Source organism: Dama dama, chromosome 30 (genome assembly GCF_033118175.1).
Source record: "Dama dama isolate Ldn47 chromosome 30, ASM3311817v1, whole genome shotgun sequence".
Lineage (NCBI taxonomy): Eukaryota > Metazoa > Chordata > Mammalia > Artiodactyla > Cervidae > Dama > Dama dama.
Genome location: NC_083710.1, coordinates 73,256,248 through 73,271,052, shown reverse-complemented (window position 1 = coordinate 73,271,052; position 14,805 = coordinate 73,256,248). Strand labels below are relative to the sequence as shown.

The following is a 14,805-nucleotide window of genomic DNA, read 5'->3' as shown; positions in this document are numbered from 1 at the left end:
TGATGTGATGGCCAATGGGACTGCTTTCTTAATTTCTCTTTCTGATACTTTGCTGTTAGTCTATATAAAGGCAACAGATTTCCATATATACAACAGCTTATCAGCTCAATATCAAAGAAACAAACAACTCAATCAAAAAATGGGCAGAAGACCTAAATAGACATTTATCCAAAGAACACATACAGATGGCCAATAAGCACATGAAAAGATACTGAACATCACTAACTATAAGAGAAATGAAGATCAAAACTACAAGGTATCACTTTACACTGGTCAGAATGGCCATCATTTAAATGTCTACAACTAATAAATTCTGCAGAGGGTGTGGAGAAAACAGGACCCTCATACACTGTGGACATGTAAACTGTTGCAATTATTATGGAAAACAGTATGGAGGTTCCTTAAAAAACTGAAAAAGAGTTACCATGTGATACAGTAATTTCACTCCTCAGCACATATCCGGGAAAAGACAAAAATTTAAATAAAAAAGATATATGCACCCCAGTGTTTATAGCAGAACTACTTACAATAGCTAAGATATGTCCATGAACATAAATCTTTGGACTATAAAGAAAGCTGAGCGCCGAAAAATGGATGGTTTTGAACTGTGGTGTTGGAGAAGACCGCTTGAGAGTTCCTTGGACTGCAAGGAGATCCGACCAGTCAATCCTAAAGGAAATCACTCCTGAATATTCACTCGAAGGACTGATGCTGAAGCTGAAACTCCAATATTTTGACCACCTGGTGAGAAGAACTGACTCACTGGAAAAGACCCTAATGCTGGGAAAGATTGAGGGCAGAAGCAGAAGGGGATGACAGAGGATGAGATGTTTGGATGGCATCACCGACTCTATGAACATGAGTTTGAGAATGCTCCAGGAGTTGGTGATGGACAGGGAGGCCTGGCGTGTTGCAGTCCATTGGGTTGCAAAGAGTCGGGCACGACTGAGTGACTCAACTGAACTGATGTCCGTGGACAGATGAATGGATAAAGAAGATGTGCTGTATACACACATGCACAAGTAAATATGATAAGCCATAAACAAAAGAAATAAAGAATGCCACTTGCAATGACAAGGATGGACCCAGAGATTATCAGACTAGGTGAAATAAATCAGGCAGAGAAAGACAGATATCATCTAAGATCAATTATAAGTGGAGTCTTAAAAATAACAGAAATGAACTTATTTACAACACAGAAATAGACGCACAGACATAAAACAAACTAACAGTTACCAAAGAGGAAAGCGATGGGGAGGAATAAATTAGAAATATAGGATTAATAGATACACACTACTATATACAAAATAGATAAAAACAATCTATTTTATAGAACAGGGAACTATATGTAATATGTTGCAATAGCCTATGATAAAAATGATCCGAAAAAGAATATATATGTGTGTATATGTACACATATAAAATATGTACATGTATATAATTTTATATATAAGTATATATATAAAACTGAAACTCTACTATAGAATTAAAACACTGTGAATCAACTATACTTCAACTTAAAAAAAAAAATAGACACACATAAAATTTGAATCCTGGCTCTGCCCCTTACTTGATAAGTAGGATAAGCTCCCAGTGACTCAGTTTTTAAATCTGTCAGATAATGATAACAACAAATTTTGAGGATTAAGCAGGAAATGGTAGAATAAAGAGCTAAAATGTGTTAACAATTCCATAAATGTTAGGAATTATTATTAATACTCATGTAACTTGTCAGGGACTGTAACAAGCATTAGAGAAACAGAAATGAGAGATACAGGCCCTGTTCTCAAAAACAGAAAGAAAATAGTCAAGAGTGTGGGAGGGCTGAGAAAAAGGCTGGAGGTCTTGGTGGGGGATTGGAAAGTAAGAGTGCATACAAGGTGATGGTCAGGAAAGAAGCCATGGGAGAAAAACCAGAAATCAAAATACAAAATATTTTAGTCTGAGTTCTTGCTCTTGGTGGAAAATGTTAGATACATTTCTCTCTTATGCTTTTCCTCCAAATTCTTATTATGGCTTTGTGTGTGTGTGTGTGTGTGTGTGTGTACGTGTGTGTGTGTGTTTATTTTGTTTCTTTTCTTTACTATTCATATTCATGTAACAAGTTAGTTTTTATTGTTAAACAATAAATATAAAGACAATCACCAAAGACCATGAACACATAAACAGAAATTAAAGAGAGAAGTCATTTCAGAAGGTGTTATTCTCTTCACTTAAGTAGAAATAACACTCAAAAGGCCAGTGTCCTGATTCTTAAGAATAATAACAGTTCCTGATGACTGAGCATTCCCAAGGACGAGACATAGGCACAAACACTACCTCACTAAGTTACATCTTCACAAGAAATCTGTGGGGCAATGATTTCCAGACTGGGTTTAAGGACGAGGATGTTGAAGCTTGGCAGTCGAGTGATATCATCAAGGCCCCACAGTGGATGAGGCAGAGCAGGAATAAACTGTGGGTCACACTGACACTTAGTCTACACTCTTAACCATTCTACCCCTGTCTGCCTCCTGAATGGCTTCCTGGGAATCTTTATACATTGCAAGTTCTCTCCAGATTCTTTCTCTTTAATCAACCAACACTGCACCTTGGAGACAAAGGCATATAAAGTGGAATATACATGGATACAAAGCTTAGCACTATTTTATAAGCATGCTCTCTGGAGTGTGTACCTAGAACATGCTCAAAGGAAGGATGGAAGCCAACAGAACAGAGCCAAAATATGCTGATGTAAAGGCATGTTTAGTCTTTGCTCAGATGTGCTTCCAAACATCACTGGCAGAGCCAAGAATCATCTAATACTATTTATTTACAGAGTTATTTTATGTACACAAGCATACACATTTTTCCTATCAAGAAGCATTAAAAAGAATGAGAGTATGCTTCTAAAGCTGTGCATTAAAGGATATAAAGGACTTTACAGACATGCCCTTTATTTCTACTAACTAATCTTTCATGGCCATTTCACAGATGAGTACCATCAAGACATAAAGCTTGGGAATCTAAGCTCATTTATTTTCTACTGTAACCACAAGTCATAAACCTAATAGCCACAGGAAATCTTTAAATATGGGGACTGAATTTGCTCAAAAGTTCATCTCATTTTTTCTTAAAGGGATACCTTTGAAAAAAAATGTTTTAATTCTGATAAAACACATAAAATTTACTAGATTAACCACTTTCAGGGCACAGTTCAGTGGTATTAAATACATTCATATTGTCATAGAGCCATCACCACCATCCAGCCGCAGGTCTCCTTTCATCTTGAAGAACTGAAACTCTGTACCCATTAAACAATGACTCCCCTCTCCTGGCCACTCCTGGCACACACCATTCTACATCCTATATCCATGAATTTACTATTCTCAGTTCAGTCACTCAGTTGTGTCCAACTCTTTGTGACTCCACGGACTGCAGCATGCCAGGCCTCCTTGTCCATCACCAACTCCCAGAGTTTACCCAAACTCATGTCCACTGAGTCAGTGATGACATCCAACCATCTCAACCTCTGTCATCCCCTTCTCCTCCTGCCCTCAATCTTTCCCAGCATCAGGGTCTTTTCAAATGAGTCATCTCTTTGCATCAGCTGGCCAAAGTATTGGAGCTTCAGCTTTAGCATCAGTAATTCCAGTGAATATTCAGGACTGGCTTCCTTTAGGATGGACTGGTTGGATCTCCTTGCAGTCCAAGGGACTCTCAAGAGTCTTCTCCAACACCACAGTTCAAGAGCATCAATTCTTTGGCACACAGCTTTCTTCACAGTCCAACTCTCACATCCATACATGACTACTGGAAAAACCATAGCCTTGACTAGACAGACCATTGTTGGCAAAGTAATGTCTCTGCTTTTTAATAAGTTGTCTAGGTTGGTAATAACTTTTCTTCCAAGGAGCAGGCATCTTTTAATTTCACTGCTGCAGTGACAATCTCCAGTGATTTTGGAGCCCCCCAAAATAAAGTCTGTCACTGTTTCCCCATCTATTTGCCATGAAGTGAAGAGACCACATGCCATGATCTTAGTTTTCTGAATGGTGAGTTTTAAGCCAACTTTTTCACTCTCCTCTTTCACTTTCATCAAGAGGCTCTTCAGTTCTTCTTCACTTTCTGCCATAAGGGTGGTGTCATCTGCATATCTGAGGTTATTGATATTTCTCCCGGCAATCATGATTCCAGCTTGTGCTTCATCCAGTCCAGCATTTCTCATGATGTACTCTGCATATAAGTTAAATAAGCAGGGTAAGAATATATAGCTTTGATGTACTCCTTTCCTAATTTGAAACCAGTCTGTTGTTCCATGTCCAGTTCTAACTGTTGCTTCCTGATCTGCATACAGGTTTCTCAGGAGGCAGGTCAGGTGGTCTGGTATTCCCATTTCCTTTAGAGTTTTCCACAGTTTATTGTGGTTCACACAGTCAAAGGCTTTAACATATTCAATAAAGCAGAAATAGATGTTTTTCTGGAACTCTCTTGGTTTTGCGATGATCCAACGGATGCTGGCAATTTGATCTCTGTTTCCTCTGCCTTTTCTAAATCCAGCTTGAACATGTGGAAGTTCACAGTTCACATACTGTTAAAGCCTGGCTTGGAGAATTTTGAACATTACTTTGTTAGTGTGTGCTGCTGCTGCTGCTAAGTCGCTTCAGTCGTGTCCGCCTCTATGTGACCCCATGGATGGCAGCCCCTGGCATTCTCCAGGCAAAAATACTGGAGTGTGTTGCCATTTCCTTCTCCAATACATGAAAGTGAAAAGTGAAAGTGAATTCATTCAGTTGTGTCCTACTCCTAAGCGACCCTATGGACTGCAGCCTACCAGGCTCCTCCGTTCATGGGATTTTCCAGGCAAGAGTACTGGAATGGGTTGCCATTACCTTCTCCTGTTAGTGTGTGAAATGAATGCAATTATGTGGTAGTTTGAGCATTCTTTGGCATTGCCTTTCTTTGGGATTGAAATGAAAACTGACATTTTCCAGTCCTGTGACCACTGGGGAGTTTTCCAAATTCACCATCATATTGAGTGCAGCACTTTCACAGCATCATCTTTTAGAATTTGAAATAGCTCAACTGGAATTCTATCACCTCCACTAGCTTTGTTCGTAGTGGTGCTTCTTAAGACCCACTTGACTTCGCATTCCAGGATGTCTGGCTCTAGTTGAGTGATCACACCACTGTGATTGTCTGGGTCATGAAGATCTTTTTTGTATAGTTCTTCTGTGTATGCTTGTCACCTTGCCTTAATATCTTGTGCTTCTGTTAAGTCCATGCCATTTCTGTCCTTTATTGTGCCCATCTTTGTATGAAAAATTCTTTTGGTATCTCTAATTTTCTTGAAGAAATCTCTAGTCTTTCCCTTTCTATTGTTTTCCTCTATTTCTTTGCATTGATCACTGAGGAAGCCTTTTTTTTTTTTTTTTTTTAAATCTCTCCTTGTTATTCTATGGAACTCTGCATTTGGTTTATCTTTCCTTTTTTCCTTTGCCTTTTGCTTCTCTTCTTTTCATAGTTGTTTACTACTCTAGGTACCTCCTATTAGTAGAATCATACAGTGTTTGTCCTTTGTAAATGACTTATCTCACTTAGCTTAATTTTCTCAAAGTTCATCTGTGCTCTAGCATGTGTCAGAATTTTCTTCTTTTTTAAGGCTGAGTAATATTCTACTGTATGTATATGCACCACATTTTGCTTGTTGATTCATCTGTCAATGAACCCTTGGGTGCCTCGACCTTTTTGCTGTTGAGAATAATGCTTCTATAACATGCATGTCCCAGTATCTCTTTAAGACGTTTCTTTCAATTCTTTTGGGTTTATACTTGGAAGTAGAATTGCTAGGTCATATGATAATTCCATCTTTAACTTTACAGAGCAGACAACAAGTTGATTTCCATAGTGGCTACACTATTTTACATTCCTATCAGCAATGAACAAGGATTCTAATTTCTCCACATCCTGTCAACACTTGTCATTTTTTTTTTTTTCTCTCTCTTTTCTTTGATAGCAGACATCTTAAGGGGTGTGTGGTGGCATTTCATAGAATCTGAAAAGAAGATCTTGGTTTTAAAAGTATTTAGAGTAATTCCAGGTATTTTAGATGTCATGTGTAGGTAGCAACAGCTGTACCCAAGTCCACGTTTGCCTTCCTTTGGGTGCCATGTTGTGCATGCTTCTTAATAAACAGGCACTTCAGGACACATTACACCCACATTCCAGGAAGCACATTTGCCTGGCTCATTCTGTCTCATCTCCTCTCTGTTTCTCATTTCAAGAGGGTATTTTTCTGAGCTTCCTTTGATGGGCAGATGATTACTAAGTATATAAATTAAAACTCAAATTTTTTTTTTAAATTAGCAAGTCTGTCAAAGCAGATGGCAGGATGATAGATGAGGACACAAGGCCTATGTTGTTCTTGGCTATATACCTGGAGGATAGTAATTTCTCAGTAAATATCACAGAATTATGTTGAGTGAATTAAACACAAGGAATGACAGAAGTGTCTACCATGCATATAATCCAATTTCCAAAACTCTCCCTGAAAGTTATACTACTTAACAAAGAAGAAGAAAAGAGAATAGAATCAGAGCCCAGGAAGAGATGGCCAACTCAACACTCCACCACCACAGCAGGGACATATGGGTCTACATGAAGCACTTCACACTCACTGACCTATTTTGTCCTCACAACAGATTGAGGGGGTGATCCTGTTATCTGCCTTATAAGACAGAGAAAACCAAGGTACATAGAGACAGAATTCTGAGTTCCCTGCTCTTCCTCACTATTCTGTATTGCCTTCTTGGTGAAAATTATTCATTAATGGCTAAATTGTCAAAGTCTCCCCAAATCATCTATGTATACTATAATTCTCAAAGCCCCACAGTTTCACAGAAAGTTTCCAAGGAGATAATCACTTTTGAAAAGATGTCCTCATTTCCCACAGCAAAATTTCATCTTTAAGACACTTATTAATAAAATTCATGTTTCCCTATAGGAACCTCTCCAGCACTAAACAAACCATTTATCCTTCTGTTCCCAGAATTATGTGATTATCAGTGGATAAAACTGTGGAAACTGAGGAAGTCTGAGTCAAGAAATCTATCTCAGTTATTAAATGACATGGACACAAAACTAACAAATTAACAAAAAAACAGAAAACAAAACCTGGTATCAGATGAAAGCGTCTGCTGAAAAAACCTGCTGCTAAAAATATGCTTTATTGCAGAAAAAAAGGATCAACTCGTTCACTTAATTTGAAAAACAAAAACAAATTAAAAGCACTTAAACTTAGATACCTTATAAAAAGAACATATGAGAGTGCTCTGCCATGCATACCTGAAGTGCAACTGACATTTTCTTCCTTAAATCATGAAGTCCAATATTGGTTGTCAAGATGTCATCAATATAAATGTCACCTTCAGGTTCTGACAATCTAAAAAGGGCAGCAATGAGGGAACTTTTTCCAGCTCCTGTTCTTCCCACAATGCCACACTGTAAAGAGACCCAGGGGGATTAAGAATTAACAGGATGCACAAAACCCAGGAGAACCCTGATTGTTGAAGATGAATTTTAAAAGTTTTATTATATATAAAGTGTAGTCTGTAAGTCTCTCAGGGCTTCCCTGGTGGCTCAGATGGTAAAGCATCTGGCTGCAGTGCAGAAGACCCGGGTTCGATCCCTGGGTCAGGAAGATCCCCTGGAGAAGGAAATGGCAACCTACTCCAGTATTTTTGCCTGCCCAGTCCCATGGACAGAGGAGCCTGGTGGGCTACAGTCCATGGGGTCATAAAGAGTCGGACATGACTGAGTGACTTCATAATTTTCTCAAGCATGGCCCTGCTGGCATTTTGGACCAGATAATTCATTATTGAGGGTCGGGGGCCTGTCCTGTATATTGTAGGATGATTAACAGTAGCCATGAACCCACTAGATACCAGACACAACCTCAAAATTGTGGCAACCAAAAATGACAGAAAGTCACAAATGTCCCTGATTGAGATCACCATCATCACACCCCAGAATATACAACATAAACTATAGTGATTTTCATGCCTTCTAAAAATGTCAGGCAATTTTATTCAGATTTCCCTGAATAAATGTTTAATGTGCTGAAAATTGTTTGTTTTCTATAATTATCATATAAGGAGCAGAAGGGGATAACAGAAGATGAGATGGTTGGATGGCATCACCGACTCAATGGACATGAGTTTGGGTGAACTCCTGGAGTTGGTGATGGACAGGGAGGCCTGGCATGCTGCAGTCCATGGGGTCGCAAAGAGTCAGACATGACTGAGTGACTGAACTGAACTGAATTGATCATTATATGGTATGTTAAATGGGGAGACAGGTATGTATATGCAGTGTATGTGTGTAACTAGAATTCATAAGTAAAGGAAGAAGACCTAAAAAAACAATCTGCCTGCAGTGAAAAACTAGCAGTCTCCTAAGTGGTCCATAAGAAGTAGGTTTTTCAATTAGTTTTATTCCTACTCCCTGGGTAATTTGACCTTGAGAATTACATGGGTAATTTTACAGAAATGTTGACAAGTCAAGTCAGAAGTGTTATACACAAACAAGTGTTCACTTTCTCAGGGATATGTTATTTATTTAAGAGGAATTATTCTTCAGTAGAAAAATGAAATCACTTTCTGATATTAAATATCTTAATTGTATTCTATCTTGAAAGGAAACATCTTCAAATATAAAATGCAGGTTTCAGTCTTGAAAGACAGAGGCAAGGAGACAAAATGTCCATAATGAGATTAAAAATGATACAAATAACATTTGCTATTTACATAAGACCTTTCATCAGAGCAGTTCAAAACTAATTTTATTAATACATTAATACTTACAACTGAACCTTGGAAAGACACATGTCAAGTGTCAGTCTGTTTATTAAAACCAAAACAGAGAGAAATTAAATGCACTAACAGCAAGATTAAAGAATCAATACAATGTAGGTAAAATGCTGGTGGTTGGTAGTTTAGTGGCTGAGTCGTGTCCGACTCTTACGACCCAATGAACTGATGGGATTCTCCAGTCAAGAATACTGGAGTGGGTTGCCATTTCTTTCTCCCACGTAAAATGCTGTTGGTAAATAAAACTACATTCAAATATATATATATATATATATATATATATTATATATATATATATAATATATGCAGAAACTGGCCTTTTTTTACCAATGAATTTTTAAGTGAAAGAAAGTATTAGTCAATCACTTGTGTCCAACTCTTTGAGACCCCATGGACTGTAAACTGCCAGGCTCCTCTGTCCATGGAATTCTCCAGGCAAGAGTACTGGAGTGGGTTGCCATTTCCTACTCAAGGGGATCTTCCTGACTCAGGGATGGATCCCAGGTCTCCTACATTGCAGGCAGATTCTTTACCATCTGAGCCACCAGGGAAGCCCAACTGAAAATTCCCTGAACAAAGCTTTCCAAGAGATGATTTCATCTCTATTTAAAATCTGGAATTGATGAGAGTGTAAGATATGCTTGGATCATTTACAAATCAGTAAAGTTTTAAAACTCATCGCTTTAAAAAAAGAACTAAATCTTTCTGAGCAATATAATCAGAATGCTTGGAACGTTTCATGTTTTCTGATTTGAATACTTCTAAAGCTTCAAATCTTAGTCTGTCAAATCAATCATGGCATTTCAAAAATGAATTTATCTTTATAGAGATTAAACTTAAAAAAGTGGGGTTAGCTCATTTTACTATCTTATAAAGATAATACAATGACTATAAGACATTTTGTTGTTCAGTCACTCAGTCATGTCTGACTATTTGCGACCCCATGGACTACAGCATGCCTGGTTTTCCTGTCCTTCACTATCTCCTGGAACTTGCTCAAATTCATGTCAATTGAGTTGGTGATGCCACCCAACCATCTCATCCTCTGTCATCCCATTCTCCTTCTGCCTTCAATCTTTCTGAGCATCAGGTCTTTTCCAATGAAATGGCTCTTTCAAAGTATTGGAGCTTCAGCTTCAGCATCAGTTTTTCCAGTGAATATTCAGGGTTGATTTCCTTTAGGATTGACTGGTTTGATCTCCTTGCTGTTCAAAGGACTCTCAAGAGTCTTCTCCAGCACCCTAGTTCAAAAGCATCAGTTCTTCAGTGCCCAGCCTTCTTTGTGACCCAACCCTTACATCCGTACATGACTACTGGAAAACCAAAGCTTTGACCAGATGCACCTTTGTTGGCAAAGTAATGTCTCTGCTTTTTAATATGTTGTCTAGGTTTGTGATAGCTTTTCTACCAAGGAGCAATCGTCTTCTAATTTCATGGCTGCAGTCATCGTCCACAGTGATTTAGAGTCTAAGAAAATAGTCTATCACTGTTTCCATTGTTTCCCCATCTATTTGCCATGAAGCGATGGAACCAGATGCAATGATCTTAGCTTTTTGCATGTTAAGTTTTAAGCCAGCTTTTTTCATTCTCCTCTTTCACCTTCATCAAGAGGCTCTTTAGTTCCTCTTTGCTTTCTGCCATTTTAGTGATATCATCTGCATATCTGAAGTTACTGATATTTCTCCCGGCAATCTTGATTCCAGCTTGAGCTTCATCCAGCTCAGCAATTCGCATGCTGTACTCTGCATGTAAGTTGAATAAGCATGGTAACAATATACAGCCTTGAAGTTACTATTTTCCCAACTTTGAACCAGTCCATTGTTCCATGTCCGGTTCTAACTGTTGCTTCTTCATCTGCATACAGGCTTCTCAGGACATGTTGTACCTTACGCTAAACCATAATTCATATAATATAAATGTGCCATTCTCTGCATGCAGGCAGGTCATAGTGTGTATATATGTGGCTCATGTGTTCTGTGTACAGGCAGGCCTCAAAGATATTTTGTATTTAGCTCCAGACCACCTCAATAATGTGAATATAAAAATAAAGCAAGTTATATGAATTTTTTGTTTCTCTGTGCAAACAAAAGTTATGTTTATACTATGTTGTAGTCTAATGATGTACAATATCATTATATAACGTAATAGTACATACCTTAATTTTCAATACTTTATTGCTAAAAGAATGCTAACCAGCTGAGCATTTATAGGGTAGTAACATTAAAAAACACTGATCACAGATCATAATAATAAATATAATAATAACAAAATAGTTTGAAATATTGCAAAAATTATCAAAATGTGACAGAGACATGAAGTGAGCAAATGCTATAGGAAAAATGGTGCCATTGTACTTGCCTGACACAGCATTGCCATAAATGTCCAATTTTTTAAAAAAGTATTATCTGTGAAGCACAGTTAAACAGGTATGCCTGTATTTCTGAGTGTTCTCACACATAAATCAACACACGTCAGGACACAGGTGAGAACTGATCTGAGAGAATGTGTGTATGTTCCCATGTTATCAGCTCCACTGAAACTGATCCATCTGTGTGCAAACAGGAACATTTATAAACTTTGGGGAAATAGACTGAGATATGTAGGGGCACCGAGGACTGCTCATGATCACAGGACTGTGAGTTCCAAACTCCAGTGAAGAGAACTAAAAAACTAGGGGACTTCCCTGGGATTCAGTACAGTGGTTAAAATTCTGTGCTTCCACTGCAGGAGGCATGGATTCGATCCCTGGCCAGGGAACTAAGATCTCACATGCTGCATGGCCCCAGGCCCCCCAAAGAGAAAAAAATCAACTCAAAGAAAACCTGACTCTGATTATTCCGGAGTTCAGTCATCAAAGCTATAGTCTAAACGTCTTTTCTGAGTAACCACAGGGTTTTACCAATTGTCCATGGAGAGTGTCACCAGTATCAGTAAGCTCACATTCTTCAATCTAAAGACACTGGGGGCTTCCCTGGTGTCTCAGTGGTAAAGAATCTGCCTGCTAATGCAGGAGACATGGGTTCAACCCCTAGTCCAGGAGAATCCCGCATGCTGCAAAGCAACTAAGCCCGTGTACCACAACTACTGAGCCTGCGCTCTAGAACCCAGGAACCACGACTATGAGCTGACGTGCCACAACTAATGAAGCCCTCGTACCCTATAGCCTATGCTCTTAACAAGAGAAGACACCACAGTGAGAAGCCCGCACGTGGCAACTAGAGAAAAGCCTGAGCAGCAACAGAGACCCAGCCCAGCCAAAAATAAAGAAATAGATACAATTATAAAGACACTTGGAGAAAATCTTCTGTTATTAGCTTTGCAATGGCCCCTTTCTGTTTTTCCAACCAGGCTGGTCTCTGATGATGACACAACTTGTTAGACACTTGCACCTGGATCTCTCTTCACGCATCAAACTCAACACAATTAACACCAATGCCCCACACAAAACAACCCCTTCATCCATCTTCCCCACTTTACTCCCATTACATCTTTCCCAGGCTCACAGTGTTTAAAAAACAAATTAAAATAAACTCTTTCCTTTATCATAATCAGTGCAAATAAATTTGAAAAGTAAACAAATACTAGGTATAGCCCACCACTCTAAAAAAAAATTCTTAAAATGATGTTTTTACTTTCTAGGCTTCTGTGTGTGTTCTGTTGTTGTTGTATTTTTTTTATATGTGTTCTTAAAGTCACAGTTCACATATTTAAACAAAATGGGATTAATGTGAATATACTGTTATATGTGTTTTCATTAAACATTTCATAAAAATATTTATTTTAATGTTTGCATAATATTATAGTACATGTGATCATTTATTTAACAAATGCTCTACTGCTGGTTATTTAGGCAGTGTCTAAATAGGCAGTTAGCTATTATAAATAACTCTGTGTTAAATATCCTTGAAGCTAAATATTTGCAAACAACCTTAATCATTTCCTTCACATGAACTCTCAGATGTGAAATTGCTGACAGTCAAGTATGAACCCCTTGGACAGCGAGGAGATCAAACAAGTCAATCCTAAAGGAAATCAGTCCTGAATATTCATTGGAAGGACCAAAGCTGAAACTCCAATACTTTGGCCACCTGATACAAAGAGCCAGCTCATTGGAAAAGACCCTGATACTGGGAAAGACTGAAAGCAGGAGAAGGGGATGACAGAGGATAAGATCATTGGATGGCATCACTGATACAACTAACAAGAACTTGGGCAAACTCCAGGATATGGTGAAGGATAGAGAAGCCTGGTGTGTGTCAGTCCACGGGGTCGTAAAGAGTCGGACACAACTAGGTGCCTGAAGAATAACAATAAAGTATGAACGTTTTCAGATGAAGCGGTTAAGCTGCTAACCTACCCTCAAGAAGTATCTTACCATTTTCTACTACCACCCATTTTCCTGCACGTTCACAAATCCAGGTGTTACAGCTTTGTTTTAATCAACATCAACTTGATTCCAATAAGTGGCATCACTTTCCCAGGATGCCTTGCTAGAGGCATAACAGCTCCTGGCTCCCTGACCCTTGCACCTGCCCACTCTGGTCCATGTGCCCTCACTTCTCAGATTAAACTCCTGAATGCCAGCTCAGCAGCCAACACTCCACCCCAGGACGTCTCTTCTACAAAACTAACCTCTCCATCCTTCATGTACACCAATCAGAGTCATTGGCATCACTAGGTAGTGGTGAGGGTTGACTGTAAAAATGCATGTTACACCCTTGGTAGTTCATTTTCCTGAGTGCTTTGCAGGTGTCTAGGTCTTCATGCACTGGATCAGGGCATCATCCTTTTGCTTATCCTGGTCTCACCTCCCGGAATGCCTTTCACATGCATTTCCACCTGCTGAAACCCTAACCACACATCACTAAGTCTGTCTCACGTGTCTAATTCCTTGAAAATGCTCTCCCTGTTCACTCACGTGGGCTTGTTCCAGCTCTAACAGATGTTATGTCATTTTATATAAATGTCTATAAAAACCATGACCTCATTCTAGCTTACAAAGCTAACATAGCCATTTTCTTGTTTCTTTAACTAGACTGTATTTGTTGATATCAACTGGATTGGATTTGACTGTACTGGATTTGACTTTTTCTTATTTGTATTACCTGTGGTGTCCTGAGACAAAGAAACTTCCACTGGAAGCTGAGATTTTTAACTAAGGCCAGAGAAATTTATGGAAACTCTATTACCATATTATTTAGGTATAAGATAAATCAGATAGAGACAGACACAGCAGATGGATCCTATAGCCATAAATACAACTTCAAATGGCCAACACCTCATTCTTATGGGACAGACACCTTGCACAGTGTAAGTGGTTATGGTCATTTTACACCCTTTGAAAATGATGACCATATTGTCCAAGCATTTATTATGGGGGCTTTACATGTCTTATCTCATTTAAGTTGTACATCAACCCTACAGGTTGCATCCTATCACTTCCACTTAGCACAAGAAAAGATAGAGGCTTAGATGACTTAGTCAGTCTGAAATATCAGAGTCCATAAGTAGCAGGATGGGACTCAAATCCATGTCTGTTGGCCTCTTTTCCACCTACTGATGGGCCTCCTTATCCCCTGGATGGCCTGACACCTTATTGTGTCCCTCTGTGTAGCTAGAATAGAGAAAGTGAGGAGAGGTGTAGTTGCAGTTAAAGGAACAGGCCTGGGGGAGGAGCTAACATGGTGGAGGAATAGGATGGGGAGACCAATTTCTCCCCTACAAATTCATCAAAAGAATATTTGAACGCTGAGCAAACTCCACAAAACGACTTCTGATCACTTGCAGAGGACATCAGGCACCCAGAAAAGCAGCCCATTAACTTCGAAAGGAGGTAGGACAAAATATAAAAGATAAAAAGAGAGACAAAAGAGTTAGGGACGGAGACCTGTCCCGGGACGAGTCGTAATAGAGGAAGTTTCCAAACACCAGGAAACCCTCTCACTGGTGGGTCTGGGGG

The 14,805-nt window shown here is 38.9% G+C and overlaps 1 protein-coding gene across 22 annotated transcripts in view; it reads right to left on the bottom strand.

Moving 5' to 3' along the window:
• The window catches only part of LOC133049270 (ATP-binding cassette sub-family C member 4-like), a 374,395-nt gene that overhangs the window by 235,076 nt on the left and 124,514 nt on the right, over positions 1 to 14,805 (bottom strand). For 7 of the 22 annotated variants that reach the window (XR_009691263.1, XR_009691264.1, XR_009691268.1 and 4 more), the window contains one exon: positions 7,324 to 7,479. The exons of 9 other annotated variants lie outside the window; for them this stretch is intronic. Coding sequence is in view for 5 of the 13 variants with exons in the window: in XM_061133240.1 (XP_060989223.1) it covers positions 7,324 to 7,479 (156 nt within the window). In the remaining 8 variants the exon portion in view is untranslated. Of the gene's footprint in view, positions 1 to 2,324; positions 4,216 to 5,431; positions 6,035 to 7,323; positions 7,480 to 14,805 lie in introns of those variants that run through there. 6 more of the 22 variants (XR_009691269.1, XR_009691266.1, XM_061133244.1 and 3 more) reach the window with 6 other exon arrangements.